Source organism: Anas acuta, chromosome W (genome assembly GCF_963932015.1).
Source record: "Anas acuta chromosome W, bAnaAcu1.1, whole genome shotgun sequence".
Lineage (NCBI taxonomy): Eukaryota > Metazoa > Chordata > Aves > Anseriformes > Anatidae > Anas > Anas acuta.
Window position 1 is genome coordinate 1890733 of NC_089016.1, and position 25278 is coordinate 1916010.

Here is a 25278-nt window from a genome sequence, read left to right on the forward strand (position 1 = left end):
CTTTTGCAGGTGTTTTGACCGAAAATGGTGTTTTTATGGGGAAATTGAGGTGGGGGGGGGGGGCTGGGGGAGGTGTGGAGCTGAAAATGGGGCAGAATCGGGGCTCTGCTGGGATTTTTGGCATTTTAATGTGGGCGGCATTAAAAAAAAGGGAAAAGAACCCCCAAAAGGGGGAAACCTTCCCCAAAAATGTGGGAAACCATCCCAAAAGGGGGGAAAGAGCCCCAAAAATGAGGGAAACCACCCCAAAAGGGGAAAGAGCCCCAAAAATAAGAGAAACCATCCCAAAAGGGGGAAAGAGCCCCAAAAATGTGGGAAACCATCCCAAAAAGGGGGGGAAGCCCCAAAAAAGGAGAGAAACCATCCCAAAAGGGGGAAAGAGCCCCAAAAATGAGGGAAACCATCCCAAAAAAGGGGGGGAAGCCCAAAAAAAGGAGAGAAACCATCCCAAAAGGGGAAAGAGCCCCAAAAATGAGGGAAACCATCCAAAAAAGGGGGGGAAGCCCAAAAAAATGAGAGAAACCCTCCCCTGGGGGGAAAGGGAACCAAAAAGGGGGAAAGAGCCCCAAAGAAGGGGGAAAATATCCCAAAGAGGGGTAAAGAAACCCCAAATGGGGGAAAGAGCCCCCCCAAAATGGGGAATCGCTTCCAAAAAAAGGGGAAAAGAGCCCCAAAATGGGAAAAACCCTCCCAGAAAAGGTGGAAGCCCTCCCAAAAGAGAAGGAAAGAGACCCAAAAAGAGGGAAAGAGCCCCAAAAATGGGAGAAATGGCCCAAAACCAGTCTTTCACCCACACTGAAGAAAATAACACTTTTATTTGATGTGAGAAACCCTAAAATCTGTCAGGTCGGGGGAAGAAGTGAAGCAGATGCAGCAGAAACGGGGCCGAGACGCTTTGTGCGGATATTTGGGGTGAAAAAGAGAAATTTTGGGGCCCAGCCCCGCATCACCCCCTGTGAATGGTGAGAGGAGCTCCCCCCCTAAATCCCTTTTTTCCCCATTTTTCCCCTAAATGTGGATTTGGGGTGGGACAGAGGCACCCAAGACTCCATCGAGGTGGCTGAAGACGGAAATAAATTGAGGGAAAAAACAACAAAAAGAGGAAAAAGAAGGAAAAACCCCAAAACCCACCAGAGGCAGCACCAAAAAGTGCTAAAATTGCCTCTTGCACTGTTTTTCCCCCAAATTTTGCTTTATTTCCAGGATTCCAGGCACAGCAGCAGCACCCCAAACCCCACGCAAGGTGGCAGCAGCGCTAACGAGCTAATTAACAGCGGGAAATTAATTAGCACCGACGTCACTCCCTACAACTTTTGGGGTTTTCCAGCTGTGGATTTGAGGCAAAAAACAGCAAAAAAAGGGCTCGGGGCCAAACGTGACACTGGGAATTTGGGAATCTGTGCGCCTGGGGGGGGGGCGCCTGCGAATTAATTACTCGCTGATTAATTAATTAATTAACCTCGGGGTCCCACCAGGGGGGAGCTGTGGTGGGCGAACCCCAAACCTGGGGAAATCCCGAGCAAAATCCTCCCGCTCGTTAGTCGTTAGTCCTTAATTAACGCCGCCGCTCCAGCCGGGTTTCTCCGTGGCGACCCCCGATCCGTGGGGGGGGGGGGGGGGATCTTCTTTTTTTTTTGGGGTCAGATTTTGACGATTTGGGCCGAGACGCAGGGGTGGCGGCGCTCGGGGTCGCGGGGCCGCAGCAGGAGGCGCCCGTAGGTGCCCCCCACCCGGCCCTTCGTCAGCCGCCCGGGGTTGAGGCAGACGCAGCCCAGCACGTCCTGGGGGGGGGGAGAGAAGGGATCGAGTGGGTTGGGATCTATTGGGATCCTGGGGATCGACTGGGGGGGTGGGGGAGGGATTGGGGGCTTACGGGATCGACGAGGGGCTTGGGGGATTGATGGGGCTTGGGAAACCCGCGGAGGTTGGGGATCGGGTGGGATCAACTGGGGATCTGGTGGGATCGACTGGGGATCTGGCGGGATCGACTGGTGCTTGTAAACCCCACAGGGATTTGGGATCGATTGGGGATCTGGTGGGATCAACTGGGGGCTTGTAAACCCCACAGGGGTTTGGGATCGATTGGGGATCTGGTGGGATCGACTGGGGGCTTGTAAACCCCACGGGGATTTGGGATCAATTGGGGATCTTGTGGGATCAATGAGGGGCTTGTAAACCCCACGGGGATTTGGGATCGATTGGGGATCTGGTGGGATCAATGAGGGGCTTGTAAACCCCACAGGGATTTGGGATCAACTGGGATCTGGTGGGATCAATGAGGGGCTTGTAAACCCCACAGGGATTTGGGATCGATTGGGGATCTGGTGGGATCAACTGGTGCTTGTAAACCCCACAGGGATTTGGGATCAACTGGGATCTGGTGGGATCGACTGGGGGCTTGTAAACCCCACAGGGATTTGGGATCGATTGGGGATCTTGTGGGATCCATGAGGGGCTTGTAAACCCCACAGGGACTTGGGATCGATTGGGGATCTGGTGGGATCAACTGGGGGCTTGTAAACCCCACAGGGATTTGGGATCAATTGGGGATCTGGTGGGATCAATGAGGGGCTTGTAAAAACCCCCCAGCGGTTTGGGATCGACCAGGGATCTTGTGGGATCGACCGGGGCTTGTAAAATCTGCAGTGGTTTGGGGTTGATCAGGGATCCTGGGGGATCGACTGCAACTTGTAACCCCCCTGGAGATTTGGGATCGACTGGGGATCTTGTGAGATTGACCGGGGGCTTAGGGGATCAATCAGAAGCTTGTAAACCCCACAGCAATTTGGGATCGAACGGGGATCTCATGGGATCAACTGGGGGCTTGTAACCCCCCCTAGTGGTTTGGGGTTGAACGGGGATCTGGTGGGATCAACTGGGGGCTTGTAAACCCCACAGGGATTTGGGATCGCCTGGGGATGTTGTGGGGTCAATGGGGGGTTTGTGGGATCGACTGGGGGGTCGGGGAATCAACTGGGAGCTTGTAAAACCTGCAGTGATTTGGGATCAACTGGGGATCTGGTGGGGTCGATGAGGGGTTTGTGGGATCAGTTGGGGATTTAGGGAATCAATCAAGAGCTTGTAAAACCCGCAGTGCTTCGGGATCAATTGGGGATCTGGTGGGAGCGACTGAGGGCCTGTAACCCCCCCCGTGATTTGGAATCAATTTGGGGATCTTGTGGGATCGACTGGGGGCTTGTAAGACCCGCAGAGATTTAGGATCGACTGGGAACCTTGTGGGATCGACCGGGGGCTTGTAAGACCCACAATTTGGGACCGATTTGGGATCTTGGGGGGATCTTGTAAAACCCACAGGGATTTAGGGATCTCGTGGGATCGACTGGGGCTTGTAAGACCCACAATTTGGGACTGATTTGGGATCTTGGGGGGATCTTGTAAAACCCACAGCGATTTAGGGATCTTGTGGGATCAACTGGGGGCTTGTAAGACCCACAATTTGGGACCGATTTGGGATCTTGGGGGATCTTGTAAAACCCACAGGGATTTAGGGATCTCGTGGGATCGACTGGGGGCTTGTAAGACCTGCAGCGATTTGGGGGCGCCGTGTTCTCGCTCGTTCGGGATCGATCGCTTTTTATCAGCGATCCCTCCCGGCGATCGATCAATCGATCCCTATCGGCGATCAATCGATCCCAATCGGTGATCGATCGATCCCGGGGCCGACCTTGACGAAGTAGCGCAGCTCCGAGGGGGTGACGAGGACGTGGGGGGTGGCGGGCAGCCAGGCGAAGCGCGCGAAGCTCTCGTAGTCCACGTTGAGCTCCTCCGAGGGGGGGTACAACGGGTAGTAGCTGGGGGGGAAAAGGGTTTTTTTTGGGGGAAAAAGGGGGGTTTTGGGGTTTGGAGGAGGGTGGGGGGGTGGAAAAGGGGGGTTTGGGGTGCCCAAACGGGGGTTTTAGGGGGCAAAAGAGGGGTTTGGGGGGCCCAGAAGGGGGTAATGGGGATGGGGGGGGGGGTGAAGGGGATTTGGGGCACCCAAAGGGGGATTTTGGGGCTGGAAAGAGGGATTTGGGGCACCCAAAGAGGAGTTTTAGGAGCAGAAAGGGGGCTTTTGGCGGAAAGAAGGGTTTGGGGCACCCAAAAGGGGGCTTTTGGGGCTGGAAAGAGGGTTTAGGGAAAGGGAGGGGGAAGGGGGATTTGGGGGCAGGAAGAGGGATTTGGGGCACCCAAAGGGGAGCTTTAGGGGCAGAAAGGGGCTTTTTGGAGGGGGAAAGAAGGGTTTGGGGTGCCCAAAGGGGGATTTGGGGCGCAAAAGGGAGATTTGGTGGACCTAAATTAGGTATTAGGGGCAGAAAGGAGAATTTGGGGGCCAAGAGGGGAGGTCGGGGCACCCAAAGGGGGACTTGGGGGGCTGAAAAGGGGATTTGGAGCACCTAAAGGGAGGATTTGGGGCCAAAAGGAGGATTTTGGGGTTGATTTGCTTCGGGCTGAGCGTGGCAATCATCTATCAGCCTGACACGTGTCCCCCCTGGGGGGCTGAAACCCCCCCAAAATCCCGGAAAACCCCCCAAAAGGCAACAGTGGGATGGAGGAAGCGCCGAGGCGCTGTAGGATTTCCCCTTTTCCACCCCAAAACGGCGCCGGGCGCCCACCTCCGCTGCGTCAGGACGTGGCGCAGGATCCGTGCGAAGCGGTCCGAGCTCCCCGACGAGCTGCGGGGTTAATTAGGGACCCAGCCTCTTAATTAGGGGGGGGCCAGCCCTAATTAATGGGGTCGCGGGGAGTTTTTGGGGTCCTTCCCACCTGATCTCCTCGGCGCCCATGTGGAAGAGGAGGTCGGTGGAGGTGAGGCCGAAGACGACGCCGTCGATGTCCAGGGTGCAGGGGTCCGAGACGAAGAGCACGCGCTGCAGGGAGAGGGGGCAAACGGCCCCAAAACGCCCCGAAATGGCCCCAAATCCTGCCCCGAACGGGCTCAGGGGTGCGAAAATCCCAAATCTGCCCCAAAATGCGCTTGGTTTTCCTTGAATACTGCAAAGTGGGACTTAGAAATCCCAAATCTGCCCCAAAATGCGCTTGGCTTTCCCTAAATACTGCAAAGTGGGACCTAAAAATCCCAAATCTGCCCCAAAACGCACTTGGTTTTCCCTAAATACTGCAAAGTGGGACCTAAAAATCCCAAATCTGCCCCAAAATGCGCTTGGTTTTCCCTTAATACAGCAAAGTGGGACCTAAAAATCCCAAATCTGCCCCAAAATGCGCTTGGTTTTACGTGAACACTGCAAAGAGGGACCTAAAAATCCCAAATCTGCCCCAAAATGTGCTTGGTTTTCCTTGAACACCGCAAAGGGGGACCTAAAAATACCAAATCTGCCCCAAAACGCACTTGGTTTTCCCTTAATACTGCAAAGGGGGACCTAAAAATCCCAAATCTGCCCCAAAATGCGCTTGGTTTTCCCTAAATACTGCAAAGGGGGACCTAAAAATCCCAAATCTGCCCCAAAACGCACTTGGTTTTCCCTAAATACTGCAAAGGGGGACCTAAAAATCCCAAATCTGCCCCAAAATGCGCTTGGTTTTCCCTTAATACTGCAAAGTGGGACCTAAAAATCCCAAATCTGCCCCAAAACGCACTTGGTTTTACTTGAATACTGCAAAGGGGGACCTAAAAACACCAAATCTGCCCCAAAATGTGCTTGGTTTTCCTTAAATACCGCAAAGGGGGACCTAAAAACCCCAAATCTGCCCCAAAATGCGCTTGGTTTTCCTTAAATACCACAAAGGGGGACCTAAAAACCCCAAATCTGCCCCAAAATGCGCTTGGTTTTACTTGAACACTGCAAAGTGGGACCTAAAAATCCCAAATCTGCCCCAAAATGCGCTTGGTTTTACTTGAATACTGCAAAGGGGGACCTAAAAATCCCAAATCTGCCCCAAAACGCACTTGGTTTTACTTGAATACTGCAAAGTGGGACCTAAAAATCCCAAATCTGCCCCAAAACGCACTTGGTTTTACTTGAATACTGCAAAGTGGGACCTAAAAATCCCAAATCTGCCCCAAAACGCACTTGGTTTTACTTGAATACTGCAAAGGGGGACCTAAAAATCCCAAATCTGCCCCAAAATGTGCTTGGTTTTCCTTGAATACCGCAAAGGGGGACCTAAAAAATCCCAAATCTGCCCCAAAACACACTTGGCTTTCCCTAAATACTGCAAAGTGGGACCTAAAAATCCAAATCTGCCCCAAAACGCACTTGGTTTTTCTTGAATACTGCAAAGGGGGACCTAAAAATCCCAAATCTGCCCCAAAACGCACTTGGTTTTCCTTAATACTGCAAAGTGGGACCTAAAAATCCCAAATCTGCCCCAAAACGCACTTGGTTTTTCTTGAATACTGCAAAGGGGGACCTAAAAATCCCAAATCTGCCCTTGTTTTCCTTAAGTCCTTAAATGCAGGCCCCAGACTTGCCCCAAAAGGCCCTAAATCCACCCCAAAACACCCCCAAATGACCCCAAAGCCACCCCTAAATGCCCCCAAATCACCTCCAAAGGCCCCAAAAATCTTCCTGTAAATGCCCCCAAATGCCCCAAAGCCACCCCAAAACAAGCCTAAAATGCCCCAAACCCGCCCCAATCACACAGAACTCCCCCCAGCCACCCCAAAACTGCCCCAAAGTGGAAAAAGGAGGCAGAAAAAGCCCCAAAATAAGAGGGTGGGATTTTGGGGTGAAACGGGGCGTTATTGGGTCCGTTACCGCTCTGTCCTCCTTGGGCAGCTCGGGGCAGGGGAAGGGCGGCTGCGGGTAAACGCAGTCGTGGTGCACGTCCCGGACGAGGGCACCAGCACCAGGTGCGGGGCGGCGCTGCCAACGGGGTGAAAAAACAGGATTTAGGGTCAGGGAGAAAAAAAAATAGGGTTTAAGGGACAAGGAAATAAAACCAGGGGAGAAATGGGAGAAAAAGGGAGATCTAGGGGACAGGGAGGAAAAGGGGGGGGAAATGGGGATTATGGGGATGGGGAGGAAATAATTGGGGTTTAGGGATGGGGAAAAAGGGAGATTTTGGGGAATTTTGGGCCTAGAAAATGGGATTTGGGGATCCAGGAAAAAAAAAAAGAAAAAAAGAAAAAAAAGGGATTTAGGGGAGGGGAGGCCCCTACCTTCGGGTCCCTTCTAGGATCATTTTGAGGCAGAGCTTGAAGACGTCGGCAAAGGAGGCGGGAGCTGGCAGTTCTGGGGGAAAACAAGGGGATTTTGGGGAAAACAAAGGGGTTTGGGGCAAAACAAGGGGTTTGGGGGGATTCCTCGCTTCCTCCTGCTTTTAGGGCACTCCCCAGCCTCCCCTAAAGCAGATGAAATGGCCAAAAGGATAAAAACGGTGGGTTTTGACTCATTTTGGGGGCTGGTGACAACAATCTGCCCCAAATCCACAGGGATAAGAAGGATTTGGGGTGAAAACCACAGTTTTTGTAGGGTCGAGGCCACGGGGGGGCCCCAAAACCCACAAATTCACCCCCTGGACTCACCTCCACCTGCTCGTGCTTGGCATCAACGAACGGCCCAAACTGCAAAGAAATAGGGAAAAATCAGAGGAAAACAGGCAGACTGGCCCCAAAACTGCCCCCAAAAAAGTATTTTTGATGATTTTGGGTCATTAAATTAAGCTTTTTTCCCCTCAAGCCATCGGGGCAAACCTCATTGTGGGTTTAACTCCTGGGGGCTCCAAAAGCGCTGTTGGCTCTTAAAAAGTGGGATTTTTTGTTGCTTTGGAAAAAAGAGGCTTTTTGGTTTTTTTTTCCCCAAAACAGACCTCTCCCCTTCGCAACCCCACAAAATTCCCATCGTTTTAAGCGGATTTCGGGTAAATTTTAAGGCGTTTTCCGTGCCATAAGCATGAAATCCTGGCTGAAAACAGCGACGGGGAGGGCTGCGGGAATTCTGGGGGGAGATCCTAAGGGAATTTTGGGGCGTTTTGATGACAATTTAAGGGTTTTGGGGGAAATTTTTTGGAGCCTCACCAGGACGCAGACGTCGGGGGCGGTCGCGGGCGATGACGTCCAGGAGGTCGGAGAGGGGGTCGAAGGCGACGCTGTCGGAGGTGGCGTAGGGGCCGCAGGCCACCAGCACCGCCCGCTGCTCGGGGCCTGGGGACCCCCCCCGGCACCCCAAAAATTGAGGGGGGGGTCCTCGAGGGGTCCCGTTGGGTTTGGGGGATGAGGGGGGGGAGGCGCTGGGGGCTCACCTGCGGCTGGCGGAGGAAGGGAGGGGAAGGGAAGGGGCTGGGCTGCGGAGGGAAGGAAATGGGCAAAATGGGGTGAAACGGGCCTAAAATGGGGTGGGAGGCTTCCAAAAAAAGGAGAAAGAGCCCCAAAATTGGGTGAAAGGGCCCCCCCCCCCAAAAGAAACGGAGCCCCGAAAGTGGGCGCGACCCCAAAACAGAAGAAATCAGCCCCTCCAAAAAACCCTCCTGGGCAAAGTTGGTTCCCCCAAAATATCCCCAAATAGGGACCCCCAAATCCCCTAAAAAGCCCCCCCAAATCCAAGATCCCCCCCCAAAAAAAATAAGACCCCCCCCCAACTCCCCCAAATCAAAATTAGGACCCCCCCAAAACCCCCTCAGTCAGGACTGGGACCCCCAAACCCTCCCAGGTCCCCAAACCCCCCTCCTCAGCCAAAACTGGGATCCAAAAACTTCCCCAACCCCACACCAGCACCCCCCAACTCTAAACCAGCCCCAAAACCACCATTTTTCACCCCAAACCCACCGTTTCCCACCCCGAAACCCCGCTCACCTCGTGGAGCTTGGACACCACCAACATCTTCCCGGTGCTGTTGATCCCCTCCAGGGCCACAATCTAAAAAACAAAAAAAAAATAAAAAAGGGGGATAAAACCCCAAAAAACTCAAATTTTGGGGGCTTTTGGGGGAAATCCCGACCTGGCCGGGGAAGAGGGAGAATTCGGGGAGCTCGAGAGGTCGAGGGGGACGCGGCGCCCGCCGAGCGCTGCCGGTCGCCCTCCAGCACGGCCGACTTGGCGTTGAGCTTCCCGTTGCTGTCGCAGGCGATTTGGCCCAGCAGGGTCACGGGTTCCTGTAAAAAAGGGCAAAAAAGGGAAAAATTAAAAAGTTAAGTTTAAAAAACGGGATTTGGGGCCCAAAGGAGCTTGCCTGAGCCGGGAGGAGCGCCGAGGAGAAGTCCTCGAGGCCGTGGTGGGTCCTGAGCGCGGCGCCGAGCTCCTCGATCCGCCAGCAAAGCACTGAGATTTCGGGGAAAATATCAAAAAACACCTAAATCGCCCAAAATGAGGGCTGACCCCCACTGCGCCCGCCCCCAGCCTCACCTTCGCGGACGTCGAGGGGTTTTTGGAACATGAATTTGTAGGATTTGGTCAGGGAGTCGTCGGGGTGGGGGAAGAGTTTGGGGGCGCAGCCCCCGGAGCCCCCAAAAAGGGTCTGGGGGACGCCGAAGGAGGCGACCACCTCCCCCGGCCCCCCCGCGCGGTGTATTTTTGGGGTGGGGTGGCGCTAAATTGGGGGGAAAAACGGAGAAAAAGGTTAAAAAGGTGATAAAGGGGAGGGGAAAGGGGATTGGGGGGGGGTCTTACCTGGGGAGAGGCTGGAGGGGGAGAAGAGCGCGTAGGGGCTGTGGGCTGAGGGGGGCCGCTTGGGGCGGGGGGTGGCGGGGGGGCCCCCGGGGCGTTTTTGGGTGGTCTGCGGAGAAAAAAGGAGGTTTTGGGGTCGTGGAGGGGGAAAGGGGGGGAAATAGGAAGGTTTTGGGGTCAAAACGGGGGATTTGGGTCGCACCTTGGAGGGCGTGGTGTAGGCATCCAGCAGCTCCTCCTCCTCCTCTTCGTCCTCGTCCAGCCTGGCGGCTCGTTAAGGAGTAGAAACGCCTCGAAACCACCCCAAAATCCCCCAATTTTCAGGGTTTTTCTTTTAGGGCGCCCCCCCAGCCCCACCCCAAACCCCTCACCGCTAATTTTTGGTGCTAACGAGGCTTTGCTTTGAGTTTCTCCCCAAAACCCCCCTATTTTTTTTCACTTTATCCCATAATTTCAACTTATTTCCCCCCAAAATACCCAAACCTTCAATTTTTTAAAGCAACCTTAACTTTTTTCCCCCGTTTTTCCCCCAAAATGATACAGCTCCTGCAGGGAGTGGACGTCTCGGAGGCCGCCGTGGCGGCTGCTGGACCTCCGTGAGGCTCTGCTGCCCCTCTTGGCGAGGACCTGGGGGGGAAAAAAAGAGGGGTGGGCGCACGCGGCCCCCTTCCGCCTCCTTTTTGGGGTGGTTTCGGGGTTTTTTGGGGGTCCTCACCTCGTGCTCGAAGGCGGCGAGGCAGTCGAGGGTGAGGCGGGGGTCGAGGTCCTTGCTGGTGACGAAGGCCAGCAGCTCGTTGGCCAGGGGCACGGGGCCCAGCCGGTGGGTCAGGCTCAGCTCCAGCACTGGGGGGGGAGAAATTGGGGGGGATTTGGGGTCCCACGAGACCCCAAAAAGCCAATGCCACCCCAAATGCCTCTCCGACAGCCCCAAAGTCACCTGAATTCCCCCCAAAAGGCTCCCCTGTGGCCCCAAACACCCCCCCCAGACACCTTCTGTGATCCCTTGAACTACCCCAAATCCCCCCAAAACACCTCCCTGGGAACCTGAAAGTCCCTGAATTGCCCAAACACACCCAAAAACCCAAAGTGCCCTAAACACTACCCTGTGACCTCAAAAGACCCCTAAATTGCCCAAAACACCTGCCTCTGACCCCAAAGCCCACACAAACCTGCTCCAAATCGCCCCAAATCCCCCTCAAACCGCCCCAAACCCTTTCCCTATGACCCTAGAAGCCCCCTAAACACCTTTCTGGGACCCCAAATCCGCCCCAAACCAGCTCAACCCCCCTCAAATTACCCCAAAAAACACCTGCCCTGCCTGCAACCCCAAAACCCTCCCAAATCACTTCAAGCCCACCCCAAGCCACCGCAAACTCCCTTCAAATCACCCCAAATCCCTCCCTGTGATGCTAAACCCGCCCTAATTGCCCCAAACCCCTGCCGGTGACCCCAAAGTCACCCCAAACTGACCTAACTCACCCTCAAATGCCCCAAACCCTTTCCTGTGACCCCAAACCCCTCCCCAAATCACCCCAAACAGCTGCCTGGGACCCCATACCCACTCCAAATCACCCCAAATCCCTCTCTGCGACACAGAAACACCCCTAAATTCCCCAAACCCTCCCCCTGCGACCCCAAAACCTCCCTGAGTCACCCCAAATCCCTCTCTGCGACACAGAAACACCCCTAAATTCCCCAAACCCTCCCCTTGTGACCCCAAACCTCCTGAGTCACCCCAAATCACCCCAAATCCCTCTCTGCGACACAAAAACACCCCTAAATTCCCCCAAACCCTCCCCCTGTGACCCCAAAACCTCAATGAATCACCCAAATCACCCCAAACGCCTCCTGGGACCCCAAAACCCCCTCAAATCGCCCCAAAACCCCCTCAAATCGCCCCAAAACCCCCTCAAATCGCCCCAAAACCCTCTCTGCGACACAAAAACACCCCTAAATTCCCCAAACCATCCCTTGTGACCCCAAAACCTCAATGAATCACCCCAAATCACCCAAATCCCTCTCTGCGACACAAAAACACCCCTAAATTTCCCCAAACCCTCCCCTTGTGACCCCAAAATCTCCCTGAGTCACCCCAAATCACCCCAAATCCCTCTCTGCGACACAAAAACACCCCTAAATTCCCCCTAAACCCTCCCCTTGTGACCCCAAAACCTCCTGAGTCACCCCAAATCACCCCAAATCCCCCCAAATCCCTCTCTGCGACACAAAAACACCCCTAAATTCCCCAAACCCTCCCCTTGTGACCCCAAAACCTCCCTGAGTCACCCCAAATCACCCCAAATCCCCCCAAATCCCTCTCTGCGACACAAAAACACCCCTAAATTCCCCCAAACCCTCCCCTTGTGACCCCAAAACCTCCCTGAGTCACCCCAAATCACCCCAAATCCCTCTCTGCGACACAAAAACACCCCTAAATTGCTCCCAAACCCTCCCCCTGCGACCCCAAAACCTCCCTGAATCACCCCAAACGCCTCCCTGAGACCCCAAAACCCCCACAAATCGACCCAAAACCCCTCAAATCGACCCAAAACCCCCTCCCCGGCCCTTACGCTTCTCGGCCACGTCGTCCCCGTCGCAGCGCAGCTCGAACAGCGCCAGCTCCCGCAGCACCGCCTCGGCCGCGTTCGGTCCCGGTACCGCTCCCGGTCCCGGTCCCGGTCCGGTCCCGGTTCCAGCCCCGGCTCCGCCATGGCCGCGCCAAAAATCCCGCGCCGGCGCGCCCCCGCCACGCTTTCCGGCCCCAGGGGGCGGGGCCTCGCCTTATAAGGGCAAGGCGGCCGGGGAGAGTGGGCGGGGCTATGCAAATCTAGGGTGAGTGGCCAATGGGAGAGCGAGGGGCGGGGCGATAGGGGTATGGGTGGGGGCGTGGCCATGCATATGAGCCAATGGGACAAGGAGGGGGCGGGGCATTGAAGGGATTAAAAAGTGGGCGTGGTTATGCAGATTTGGAATGAGGGTAGCCAATGGGGATGGAGGGGCGGGGCGAGGCTCTTAAAGGGGCAGAACTGGCGGGAATTTCCCGGCCCTAATAGGGGCGCTTTGTGGGATCGGGGGGGGGGGTTAAAGGGGGGGGGATTTGGGGGTCCGGGAGGGGTGGGAGTACCTGGGGGGGTCCAGGGGGCTGGGAGGGGATCGGGGGACCCCAGAAGGGAACCCCCAGCTCCCAGGGGTGCGCCCCAAAAGGAAAGATGGGGAGGGGAAGAAATGGGGAAAAATGAGCAGGAAAAAGAATTTTAATAGGATTTCTGTTTCCGGGGGGGTCGCACAGTACAAAACCAGAACCACGTTGGCACCCGGCGGGGGCACATCCCTGATTGTGGCACCGAGGGGGGGGACACCCCAAAACTTGTGTCCCCCTCCTCCAAAAAAAAAACCAAAAAAAACCAAAAAAAAACAAAAAAAGTAAGGCGGAGTGACAAAAAGCGCAGAAATTCCCCCAAAACGTCCTCGGGTCAGGCGAACATGGTGAGCTGCAGCCACTGGGGGGAGGGGGGGTGTCAGGGGGGGAAATCGCCCCGCTTTTTGGGGTGAAACCCCCCAGGTTTGGGGTGGGGGCGCCTACCTGCAGCAGCCCCATGGTGACGACGCCGTCGCGGTCCCCGTCCAGCGCCTGGAAAAAGCCTGGGGGGAAATGGGGGAAATTGGGGGGAATTTGGGTTAATGGGGGAAATTGGGGGGGGAAACGGGGTTAATGGGGGAAATTGGGGGTAATGGGGTGAAATTGGGGAGTAATGGGGGGTTAATGGGTGGGTAATAGGGGAAAATGGGGGGAACTGGGGAAATTGAGGGGAATTTGGGCTTAACGGGGAAAACTGGGGGAAATTTGGGGAAAATGAGGGAAATTGGGGTAAATTGGAGGGCAACGGGCGGTAATATGGGAAATTGGGGAGAAATGGGGGGAAATTGAGAGATAATAGGAGAAATTGGGGGAAATTGAGAGGTAATAGGAGAAATTGGGGGAAATTGAGAGGTAATAGGAGAAATTGGGGAGTAATAGGGGAAACTGGGGATAATGGGGTGAAATAGTGGAAACTGGGGGTAAATTGGGTGGTTAATAGGGGAAATTTGGGGAATTGGGGGAGAATAGGGGAAACTGGGGGGTAATGGAATGGTAAAAGGGGAAATTGGGGGGGGAATAGGGGGTAAAAGGGGAAATTGGGTGGGAATGGGGGATAATGGGGGAAATGGGGGATAATGGGGAGGGTTTAAGGGGAAAGTTGGGCAAACCAGGAGCATTTTGGGGGAAACTGAATGCCCCTCCCACCTTTTCTGCTAAATCCCATTTAAAGGGAAAATTGTGAGATTCGGGTAAAATTGTGAAGTTCTGGGAAAACCCAGAAAAATCCCACAGGAATTAAGGGGAAAGACGGAAAACGTGCAGCATTGAGCAGTAAAAAAAAATAAAAAAGCAGTATTTGAGGGGGAAAAACGGGAAATCCTACAGTTTCCTGCTAAACTTTGAGGGATTTCTCCTGTATCCTGCTAAATCCTATTATTTTGAGGGGCAAGTTGGCCAAAACGGGGGTTTTTAGCAGGAAAAGGGCGCTCACGGAACATGGTCTCCAGGCGCACGAGGCAGCAGACGAAGTTGTCGAAGTCGATGGCCAGGTCGGGCTCGGCGTAGCGGGTGATGATGAGCTCGTGCAGCTTTTTGTTCAATTTATAGCCTTTTATGGGAAAAAAGGAAAAACCCCAAAAAAGGAAATTACCCCAAAACCTTGCAGGGGGTGACGGGGGCGGGGTTTAATGAGCCCTAAATTAATTAGGGCCGCGTTACCTGCCGCCTCCAGCGCCATCCGCATCTCGTAGGCGCTCATGCTCCCCGACTTGTCCAGGTCGAACTTGCGGAACACGGCCTGCCCGCCGACCCCAAAAACGACCCAAAATGCCCCAAAATGTTGGGGACGATGGGTCAAGGCCCCCCCCGGGGCCGTCCCGCCGCACCCCGAGCCCCCCAACCCACCAGGTAGTTGCGGATTCGGTTCCACAGGACGTTGAACTCCACCAGCCCCAGCTTGCCGTTGCCGTCTTTCTACGGGGTGGAAAGGGGTTAAGGAAAAGCAGGCGGGGTTTGGGGGAAAAAAGGCCTTTTTTGGGACTCCCAGGAGGATACGTCCATGAGGTTGACCATGCTGCGGCACGACTCGATGCTGAAGCCTTTGGTGCGGAGATCCTTGTCTGCGGGGCCAAATTCCGAATGGTGACTCGGCCCCATTCCAAACCCCCACTATAGGTTTTTTTGGGTCACGTTTTGGGTCAAAATCCCCCCCGTTTGGGGCTTACGTTTGCTGAGGATGCGGTTGAGGATGGTCTGAAGCTCAGTGACGCTGATTTCCATGTCCTAGGGGGGGAAACGGGGGCGGTCGGTGTCGCCCCGGTGCCCCCCACACGCCGCGCTCCCCGCGTTCCCCTTACCGGCCCCGCCAGCTGCTTGAAGAGCTGCTTGAAGCTGGCGTCGATCTCGCCTTCCGACAGCACTTTCTGGGGGAAAAAAGGGCGGTTTTGGGTCCAAGGGGTGAGGGGAGGAAGGGATAGCATTCTCTGGGGGGATCCTCACCTCGTCAGGCAGCGTCGCCTGGATTTTGTCGTCCATTTCCCTGCGGGGAGGGGGAAAAAAAAAAAGGAGGATCAGGGCGGACGGGGAGCGGGGTCGTTAGCGCTAACGAGGCGCTGCTAATGAAGCCCTGCTAATGAGGCGCTGCTAACGAGGCCCTGCTAACGAGGCCGCTTACTCGGTGCCGGCTTTCTTCTCGGAGAAGACGCGGAGGACGAAGTCGCCCTCCTTGTTGGGCTCGAAGGTGGAGGGCACGACGATGTACTCGCCGGGCGGCAGGCGGAAGCGGGTGCTGACCTCGCGCAGGTTGATGAACTGCTCCGAGCGCGCCCGCGACGCGTTGGCCAGGAAGAAATCCCGCTTCAGGTGCACCCCCGACTGCCCCGCCAGCTGCCCCGGGGGGGGGGAAAAAGGGGGGAAGGAGTCAGGAAAAAACTCGAATCGGCCCAAAAACGGCCCTAAACGGCCCCCGAATGCCCAAAATGAGCCTCAAAAGGCTCCGAATGCAGCAAAAATGGTGGAAATACGCCCAAAATGCCCCCCAGAAAAGCACCAGATGCGCTCAAAACGTCCCCAAGGAATGCCCAAAGCAACACTCCCAGAAATGCCCCAATCAATGCCCAAAACGCCCCCAAGAAATGGCCCAAACGCACCCAAAACGCCCCCAAGAAATGGCCCAAACGCACCCAAAACGCCCCCAAGAAATGGCCCAAACGCACCCAAAACGCCCCCAAGAAATGGCCCAAACGCACCCAAAACGCCCCCAAGAAATGGCCCAAACGCACCCAAAACGCCCCCAAGAAATGCCCCAAACACACCCAAAATGGCCCCAAGAAATGGCCCAAACGCACCCAAAACGCCTCCAAGAAACGCCCAAAATGCACCCAAACCCCCCCAAAAAATGCCCCAAAACGCCCCCAAGAAATAGCCCAAACGTGCCCAAAACGCCCCAAGAAACGCCCAAAATGCACCCAAAACACAGCCAAGAAACGCCCGAAACGCCCCCAGAATCCCCCCTAAAATGCCCCAACCCCCCCCAAAATGCCCCAACCCCCCCAAAAAATGCCCCAAACCCCCCCCAAGAAATGCCCCCCAAAAATGCCCAAAACGCACCCAAAACACAGCCAAGAAACGCCCGAAACGCCCCCAGAAATGCCCCAAAACGCCCCCAAGAAATACCCAAAACACCCCCAAGAAACGCCCCAAACGCCCAAATGCACAAAGTGCCCCCCAAACATCACCAAATGACCCCAGAAATGCCCCGAGCACTCACAAATGCCGCCCAAAATATCCCAAATGCCTCCAAAAACACCCAAACTGACCCCAAAACTGACCCAAGTGCCCTCAAACCCACCCCAAGCGCCTCCAAGGCACCCCAAATGCTCTCAAAACACCGCAAATGGCCCCAGGAACACCCCAAATGCTCCCCAAACACCCTCAACTGCCCCCAAAACATCCTAAATACACCCTAAATGCCTCCAAAACATCCCAAATGGCCTTCAAAACATCCCAAACATCCTGAAAAAAACCCGTAACATCCCAAACACCCCCCAGAAACCCCAAACACACCCCAAACGCCCCCCCAAAACCCAAAACACACTCCAAATACCTCCAAAACATCCCTGAAACCACCCCAAACGCTCCTCAAACAGCCCCAAAACACCCTCAAAACCCCGCAAACGCGCCTCAAACCACCCCATACGCCCTCAAAACACCCCGCAGACCCCCCAAAGCACCCCAAACGTGTCCCCCAAATCCCCCAACGCCCCCCAGATGCTTTCGCATTTCGCCCTCAGCCGCTGTTCCAGGTGCCGGCTGCATCGCACCCACCTCCGGAGGGACCTGCGGGGACGGGGCACAAGAGGTGAGGCCACCGGTGACACCGGGGGGACACTGGTGACACCGGGAGGCCACCGGGGGGGTCGCCGGTACCTCGTAGACGGCGAAGCCGATGGTCTCCATGTCCTTGCCGTAGCGGCGCTCGCGGCGCCGGTGCTTCTGCATCAGCGCCAGCAGGAAGCTGCAGCCCGGCTCCCGCCCGCCCGCCTCGTCCCCGTCGTCGTCCACCTCCTCCAGCTGGATCTTAAACTGCGGGTTGATCCAGAAGGTGGCTGTGGGAAGGGAGAGGGGAAGAAAAAAAAAGGTGAAAAGGGTGAAAAAGGTGAAAAGGAGGTGGTTTTTAGGGTGTGGCTCGCGCGCCGGGGCGCACCGGGGTAGTTGCGGCAGCCGCCGGCCGTGCTGCCGCGGCGCCAGGTGCCGTCGTAGAGCCGCGTGTTCCACTTGCGGAATTTGTGGGACTGGAGGGCGTCCGGGGTGAGGTTGCAGATCTCCAGGCGGGTGAATTCCCGGAGGAAATCCCGGAAAGCCATCCTGGAGGGGGAGGAGGAGGAAGGTTCAGCGCCCCCCATCCTCAAAACCCCCCAAAAACGGCTCAAAACCCCCCCAAAAACGGCTCAAAACCCCCCCAAAACGGCTCAAAACCCCCCCAAAACGGCCGCTTTTCGCCCCGTTTCGGAGCTGACCAGAATTCGCCGTCTTCCATTTTCACCATCAGCTGCTGCCTCAGCGCTGGCTCCACCGCGTTCCACTCGGATGAGCTGCAGGAGGTGGGGGGAAAGGTGAAATTTTCCCCCCCCCACAGCCACCGAAGGGCCAGGCGGCTTCGTTAATTAGCGCTAACGAAGGTGCTGGGGGCGGGCGGGGGGCTTACTTGTCGCTCCAGGGCCCCGTCCACTCCACCTCGCCCCAGGGGTTGCGCATGCGGATCAGCTCCAGGGCTTGGCCGCGATAGTTGACCTGCAAAGGGAGGCGTCAGGCCCAAAAAGTGATGATTTTGACCCAAAACGGGCCCGCTTTGGCCCAAAAGAGACAGTTCAGGCGCAGAAAGCGCCACTTTGAGCCCCAAAAGAGCCAATTTCGGAACCAAAAGCCCCACCTACATCCAAAACACGCCAATTTCGACTCCAAAAACCCCACCTTTGTCCAAAACACGCCAATTTTGGCCCCCAAAACCCCACCTTTGTCCAAAACACGCCAATTTTGGCCCCAAAAGCCCCACCTTTGTCCAAAACACGCCAATTTTGGCCCCAAAAGCCCCACCTTCGGCCCCAAAAGTGCCAACTTTGACCCCAAAAGCGCCAAATTTGACTACACAAGTGTCATTTTCAACCCTAAATGTTAACTTCAACCCCCAAAGCCCCAACTTTGACTCAAAAAGCCCCACTATTGACCCCTAAAACATCATTTTCATGCCAAAAAGCCCCAATTTCAATCCCATAGGCCCTAACTTCGACCCTAGAAGCCCCACTATTGACCCCTAAAACATCATTTTCAAGCCCAAAAGCCCCAATTTCAATCCCATAGGCCCTAACTTCGACCCTAGAAGCCCCACTTTTGACCCAAAGAGCGAGAAGTTTGACTCTAAAAGTGCCAACTTTGACCCCAGAAGCCCCAACTTTGGCCCCCAAGAGATCCTAATTCAACCCCACAGGCCCCGTTTTCGACCCAAAGAGCACCAACATTGACCCTAAAAGCCCCAATTTTGATCCCAAAAGCCCTAATTTCAACACGAAATGCCGACTTCAACCCTAAAAGTGCCAACATTGACCCCAAAAGTAGCTATTTCAACCCCGAAAGCCCCTATTTTGTCCCCGAGGACTGTAATCCAACCCAAAAGTGCCAATTTTGAGCCAGAAAGCCCTGATTTTGCCCCAAAACGGCACCGGCTCTGACCTGCCTGGCTCCTGTCACCGAGTAGGCGTGCCCCTTCACCAGCTTCTTGAATGTCACCGCCTCCATGTCGAAGGCGCTCGTGATCTGCGAGGGAACAAGAAACCAACCCGGTTCTGGCATCGTTCCTTCCCCCGCCCCCAAAAACGCCTTTTTTCACCCCGAAACGCAGCGGGAGACTGACGTCGATGGAGCAGCCGAGCAGGGAGCCCCGCTCCAGCGCCTTGAGGATGATTTGGTAGAGGTCTCGGGGCGGCTTGCGCAGGTCGTACCACTCGGTCACGCCGCCGGTGAAGTCCTCGAAGCCCTCCGAGGTGCTGCCGCCCGACAGCGCCTCGTAGCAGCCGTTCACCCTACAAAGCGGGTAGCAGCTGAGCCGTTTTGAGGGTTTTTCGCCCCAAAAATGAGGTGGAGGGGGAGGGGAAGGCGTACTTGGCGTAGGCTTTCTCCAGCAAGGCGCTCCAGAACTCGGTGCCCTCGGCGGAGTGGACGAAGAGCAGCTTGCCGTCCTTGGTGGGCAGGTAGTCGTCCACCACCACGTCCAGCCACTCGCCGAACTGCCAGATCTAGGAGGAGGAGGAGGAGGAGGAGGAGGAGGAGGAAGGCGAGGCTGAAGATGGCCCCCCACAATCCCATGGGGTGCTGGGGGTCCCCCTTTTTCCTGAGCGAACGTTAATCCCCAAAAAAACCCCTCACATTGCTTTTAAATCCTGATCAAATGGGGAAAACGGAGCCCTGATGGGGATCGCCGGTCCCAAACCGGCCTTTTTTTTAGGGGAAAATCCCCCGTTTTGGGGTCACCGCGGTGCCGGGAGGGGTTGTTTTGGGGCAGAAAGCGGCCGTTTGGTGTCGGCGGCGTTGAGGGAGCCCCACCTGGAAGTGGAAGATGCCGGCGTATTGGTGCTGGAAGCTCTGCCCGTGCGGCACCACGCGGTGCAGGATGGTTTCGTTCAGTGTCAGCGAGGCGATGGCCGCCAGCAGCCAGCAGTCACCTGCGGGGGGTTTTGGGGGAAAAAACGCCTTTTTCTGGCCGTCCTACAGCTTTCCCTCAGCCCCAGAGATGCGTCAGGGGCGCTCAGGGGAGGTTGTGGCCGTCCCCGTCGCGGTTGGACCTGTTTAATGTGAGCTCGCTCCGGCGGCAGCACCATCGTGGAAAAGTCCCTGATTTGAGGCAAAAAAGCGAGGAAAAGGGTAAAAAAAAGGAGTTAAAGGCACTCACCCAGCGCTCCCTGGCAGATATCAGTGCGCGTGGCCCCATCCACGATGAACTGCGGGCGCGAGCACAGCTCCTGGGCAGGAAACCCCCAAAAAACGTTGGTGACAATCAGGAAAACGGCATTTTTTACCAAAAAAACAAAAAAACAAAGCGTGTTCGCTCACCGTGGGCCTCATCCACTGCACGCCGCGCGTCTTGGAGGAGCCGGGGCCCAGCTCCTTGAAACCCAGCGAGGACGGGGCTGGGGGGAAGGCGTCGTCGCGGAAGAGGGTCCCCGAGCGCAGGGCGGCGTCGCGCAGCGCGGCGAAGTCCTGGCCCTGGTAGCGCACGGCCTGCTCGTGCCGGCCCAGCCCCAGCGCCTTGGCTCGCTCCCGCTGCACCTGCGCCGAGACGCCCGTGCAGTACACCGGCACCACCGGCACCTCCGCCATCCTGCCGGAACAATTCGGGGAGCAGAGGATGAGCCCCGAAATCAAACGGGCGCGTCTTGGTTTTCCCCGGTTTGGTCCCTGATGTAGGGAGCCAAGGATGAGCCCCCAATTAAATGACCGACGTTTTGATTTCTCCGAGTTGGGGAGAAAAGGAAGAGCCCCGAATTAAAACACCAACATTTGGTTTTCCCCGATTTGTTCCCCAATTTGGGGAGCAGAGGATGAGCCCCAAATTAAAACACCAATGTTTTGTTTTCCCCGATTTGTTCCCCAATTTGGGGAGTGGAGGATGAGCCCCGAATTAAAACATCAACGTTTTGTTTTCCCCAATTTGGGGAGAAAAGGAGGAGGCCCTAATTAAAACACTGACATTTTCTTTTCCCCAATTTGGGGAGCCAAGGATGAGCCCCGAAATCAAACACTCACGTCTTGGTTTCCCCAATTTGTTCCCTAATGTAGGGAGCCAAGGATGAGCCCTGAATTAAAAGACCGACGTTTTGATTTCCCTGATTTGGGGGCAAAAGGATGAGCCCCGAATTAAAACACCAACATTTGGTTTTCTCTGGTTTGTTCCCCAATTTGGGGAGCGGAGGATGAGCCCCGAATTAAAACATCAACATTTTGTTTTCCCCAATTTGGGGAGAAAAGGAGGAGGCCCTAATTAAAACACTGACATTTTCCTTTCCCCAATTTGGGGAGCTGAGGATGAGGCCTGAATTAAAACATCAACGTTTTGTTTTCCCCAATTTGGGGAGCCAAGGATGAGCCCCAAATTAAAACACACACGTTTTCTTTTTTGCGATTTGTTCCCCAATTTCGGGAGCAGAGGATGAGCCCCGAATTAAAACATCAACATTTTGATTTCCCCAATTTGGGGAGAAAAGGAGGAGGCCCTAATTAAAACACTGATATTTTCCTTTCCCCAATTTGGGGAGCCAAGGATGAGCCCTGAATTAAAACACCAACATTTTGTTTTCCCTGATTTGTTCCCCAATCTGGGGAGCAGAGGATGAGCCCCAAATTAAAACACCAACATTTTGTATTCCCCAATTTGGGGAGAAAAGGAGGAGGCCCTAATTAGAACACTGACATTTTCCTTTCCCCAATTTGGGGAGCAGAGGATGAGCCCCGAAATCAAACACACGTGTCTTGTTTTCCCCAGTTTGGTCCCTAATGTAGGGAGCCAAGGATCAGCCCCCAATTAAATGACCGACGTTTTGATTTCCCTGATTTGGGGGCAAAAGGATGAGCCCCGAATTAAAACACCGACATTTTGTTTTCCCTGATTTGTTCCCCAATTTGGGGAGCCGAGGACAAGCCCTGAATTAAAACACCAATGTTTTGATTTCCCTGATTTGGGGGCAAAAGGATGAGCCTTGAATTAAAACACTGACATTTGGTTTTCCCCGATTTGTTCCCCAATTTGGGGAGCAGAGGATGAGCCCCGAATTAAAACATCAACATTTGGTTTTCTCTGGTTTGTTCCCCAATTTGGGGAGCTGAGGATGAGCCTGGAATTAAAACATCAACATTTTGTTTTCCCCAATTTGGGGAGAAAAGGAGGAGGCCCTAATTAAAACACTGATATTTTCCTTTCCCCGATTTGGGGAGCCGAGGATGAGCCCTGAATTAAAACATCACCATTTGTTTTTCCCCAATTTGGGGAGCCAAGGATGAGCCCCGAATTAAAACACACACGTTTCTTTTCTGCGATTTGTTCCCCAATTTGGAGAGCGAAGGACAAGCCCTGAATTAAAACATCAACATTTGTTTTTCCCCAATTTGTTCCCTAATGTAGGGAGCCAAGGATGAGCCCCGAAATAAAAGACCAACGATTTGGGGAGAAAAGGAAGAGCCCCGAATTAAAACACCGATATTTGGTTTTCCCCGATTTGTTCCCCAATTTGGGGAGCTGAGGATGAGCCCCGAATTAAAACATCAACGTTTTGTTTTCCCCAATTTGGGGAGAAAAGGAGGAGGCCCTAATTAAAACACTGACATTTTCCTTTCCCCAATTTGGGGAGCTGAGGATGAGCCCTGAATTAAAACACCAACATTTGGTTTTCCCCGATTTGTTCCCCAATTTGGGGAGCTGAGGATGAGCCCTGAATTAAAACATCAACATTTTGTATTTCCCAATTTGGGGAGAAAAGGAGGAGGCCCTAATTAAAACACCGACATTTTCTTTTCCCCAATTTGGGGAGCCGAGGACGAGCCCCGAATTAAAAGACCGATGTTTTGATTTCCCTGATTTGGGGGCAAAAGGATGAGCCCCGAATTAAACACCAATGTTTTGTTTTCCCTGATTTGTTCCCCAATTTGCGGAGCCGAGGATGAGCCCCAAATTAAAACACCAACCTTTGGTTTTCCCCGATTTGGGGTCAAAAGGATGAACCTGGAAATAAAAGAGAGATGTTTTGTTTTCCCTGACACGAGGAGAAAAGGATGAGCCCCGAATTAAAACACCAAAGTTTGGTTTTCCCCCATTTGCTCCCCAATTTGGGGAGGCGGGGACGAGCCCCGAATTAAAACACCAACAGTTTGATTTCCCCAATTAAAGCCACATCTCCCCGTGCTCGTTAATACCCCAGTAATTAACCTCAAGAGGGCTAACGAGGGCTGCTGGCCCACAGCCGGCGGGGCTGGAGAGCGTTTTGGGCTTTTTTGGGGTGTTTTAGCCTGCTTTGGGGTCACAGCTGGGAGAGGCTGGGGAGAAAAAGGGGTTATTAGGTTATTTTTTAAACGTTTTTCCCTATTTCTGTGTTTTCTCCCCCAAAAAGCACAGCTGGGCGGGTTGTGTCAGCACCTGAATGTCCGTTACGAGCTCATTTTTGGGGGAAAAAGTGAGATTTTGGGGGAAAACGGCTGCGAGTTGAGCGGTTTAACCTTGTGAACGCCGCATAAAAAGTAACCGGAAAAAAAGCAGAAAAGGGGGGGGAAAAAACGGCCCCAAAAGGAGGGGAAACGGCCCCAAAAGAACGGGTCTGGCGAGTCTGGGCGTGTGTCAGGGCCGCTCCCTACGCCCGTTAGAGCTATGAAGGGCGTAATTAGGCTTCCGGGAGCTTAATTAAGGCCCGGGGGGGTTAATTAAGGCCTGGGGGGGGTTAATTAAGGTCTGGGGGGGGTCATGAAGGACTGGGGGAGGGAGGGGGTTAAGGAGTTGGGGGCTTCGTTAAGGACTGAGGGGAGTTCATTAAGGACTGAGGGGTTAATTAAGGTCTGAAGGGTCTTCATTAAGGACTGGGGAGGGGTAATTAAGGAGTGGGATCTTAATTAAGGGCTACGGGGGCTTCCTGAAGGACTGGGGGGTCTAATTAAGGACTAGGGGGGCTTAGGGAAGGACTGGGACATTAATTAAGGACTGGGGGGGGGGGGGGCTTCATTAAGGACGGGGGGGGGCTTAATTAAGAACCGGGAGGCTGAATTAAGGACTGGGGAGGCTTAATTAAGGACCGGGGGAACTTAATTAAGAACCGGAGAGCTTAATTAGCGCTGCAGGAAGGTGAGAGGCAGGTTTGTGACCCCGCAGCCCAGCGTGCCCCAAAAGCAGCGATTAGACCCCAAAACCCCCTAAATTGACCCCAAAACGAGGGGGGGAAGCCTCAGCACCCCTCCACCCCCCCCCCCAGAGGAACGTGGGGCCTAGCGCACCCCAGCCCCTTACACCCCCCCCACACTCCGTTAATGAGCTCCCTGTTAATGAGCTCCTCGTTAACGAAGCCCCCTCCCCCTCCCCATTGTTTTTTTGGGGGTGAAGTGACCCAAAACCACTTTTTTTCAGCCCGTTTTGAGGAGGAAGTGGGTGCCCGGCGTCCCGGCAGGTGCCGCAGGGCGAGGGCTCGACCGGCAGCAGCCGCTTCACCTCCCGTTGGGGGGAAAATAACCCCAACCCCCCCCCCAAAAAAAAAACCCTAAATCCTGAGGAAAAACCCCCAAATCCCAAATCCCTCTCGTTTCTCCCCAAAACGAGCTCAAATCCCCCGACAAAAAAACTTTCCCGGTCCAAACAGGGCTCGGAGCGGGGCAGCACCCAACCCCTTCCCCTCTGCGAGGGGAAACAGCCCCCAAGCGGCCCCGGCTCGGGGGGTTTCTCCCCCAGTTTTGCCCGTTTTTGCCCTTTTCCGCCCCAATTTGGCGGCGGGCGGAGTTGTGTAAGCGAGTTGGCGAGTGGGGAGCGATCGCGCCCGTTCCCCTCCCCGGGGGACGTACCTCGATTTGGGGGAAGGGGGAGAGGGGAGGGGGAAGCGTTGCCAAAGTCGCCGCTTTTGGGGAAAACCGCCCCAAAACCAAACAAAACAAAAAAATAAAACAAACTGAAAGGAAAAGCAAAAAAACACCCAAAAGCGCCCCAAAGTCTTCCTGGAGCTGGGGCCTCGCCCCGCTGCCGGCCTCCTCCCGAGGCTCCTCCCTGCCCGGCTCCTCCCTCGAGGAGTGGGGGGGAAAAAATAGGGGAAACGGGGTGAAAAAAGGGGATTTGGGGGGCGCTGAGGTGGTGGGGGGGGAGGGGAAGGGGTTTGGGGTGGTTTCTGGGGGTTTTGGGTGCGGCCGCTGCTGCGGGTTTTTGTCCGCAGTGCTGCAGGGGGAGCAGGGCCGGGGGCGGCGCCCTGAGACGGGTGTGGGGCCAGGACACGCGTGGGGAGGTGTGTGCGGGCCGGGACACGCGTGGGGGAGGCGTGTGGAGGTCAAGGACAGGCGTGTGTGGGGCATGTGCGGGTTGGGACACGCGTGTGGGGGCTGGGACACGCGTGTGGGAGGTGTGTGCAGG

The 25278-nt window shown here is 55.0% G+C and overlaps 2 protein-coding genes across 2 annotated transcripts; both read right to left on the minus strand.

Moving 5' to 3' along the window:
- Positions 1–796: 796 nt before the first annotated feature.
- On the minus strand, positions 797–12615 carry POLA2 (DNA polymerase alpha 2, accessory subunit). Its single transcript, XM_068665742.1, is given in 22 exon segments — positions 797–1781; positions 3686–3812; positions 4614–4673; positions 4765–4868; positions 6717–6793; positions 6796–6824; positions 7121–7181; positions 7184–7193; positions 7487–7525; positions 7979–7996; positions 7998–8104; positions 8722–8815; positions 8898–8934; positions 8936–9051; positions 9129–9217; positions 9302–9471; positions 9550–9671; positions 9765–9825; positions 10104–10189; positions 10278–10405; positions 12133–12211; positions 12214–12615. Coding segments are annotated over 22 exon segments (1998 nt in total). The 5' UTR covers positions 12457–12615; the 3' UTR covers positions 797–1640.
- Positions 12616–12800: 185 nt separating this feature from the next.
- On the minus strand, positions 12801–24906 carry CAPN1 (calpain 1). The gene is made up of 22 exons (XM_068665826.1): positions 24723–24906; positions 22872–22908; positions 20247–20514; positions 20086–20155; positions 19740–19858; positions 19299–19432; positions 19051–19219; positions 18870–18953; positions 17848–17933; positions 17660–17734; positions 17347–17507; positions 16968–17248; positions 15316–15527; positions 15141–15180; positions 14999–15064; positions 14867–14924; positions 14697–14761; positions 14547–14615; positions 14361–14439; positions 14134–14250; positions 13146–13204; positions 12801–13062 (listed from the first exon to the last, which is right to left on the minus strand). Exons 3-22 carry the CDS (start codon positions 20511–20513, stop codon positions 13036–13038), a joined length of 2238 nt encoding a protein of 745 aa, XP_068521927.1. The 5' UTR covers position 20514; positions 22872–22908; positions 24723–24906; the 3' UTR covers positions 12801–13035.
- Between the last annotated feature and the right edge of the window lie 372 nt (positions 24907–25278).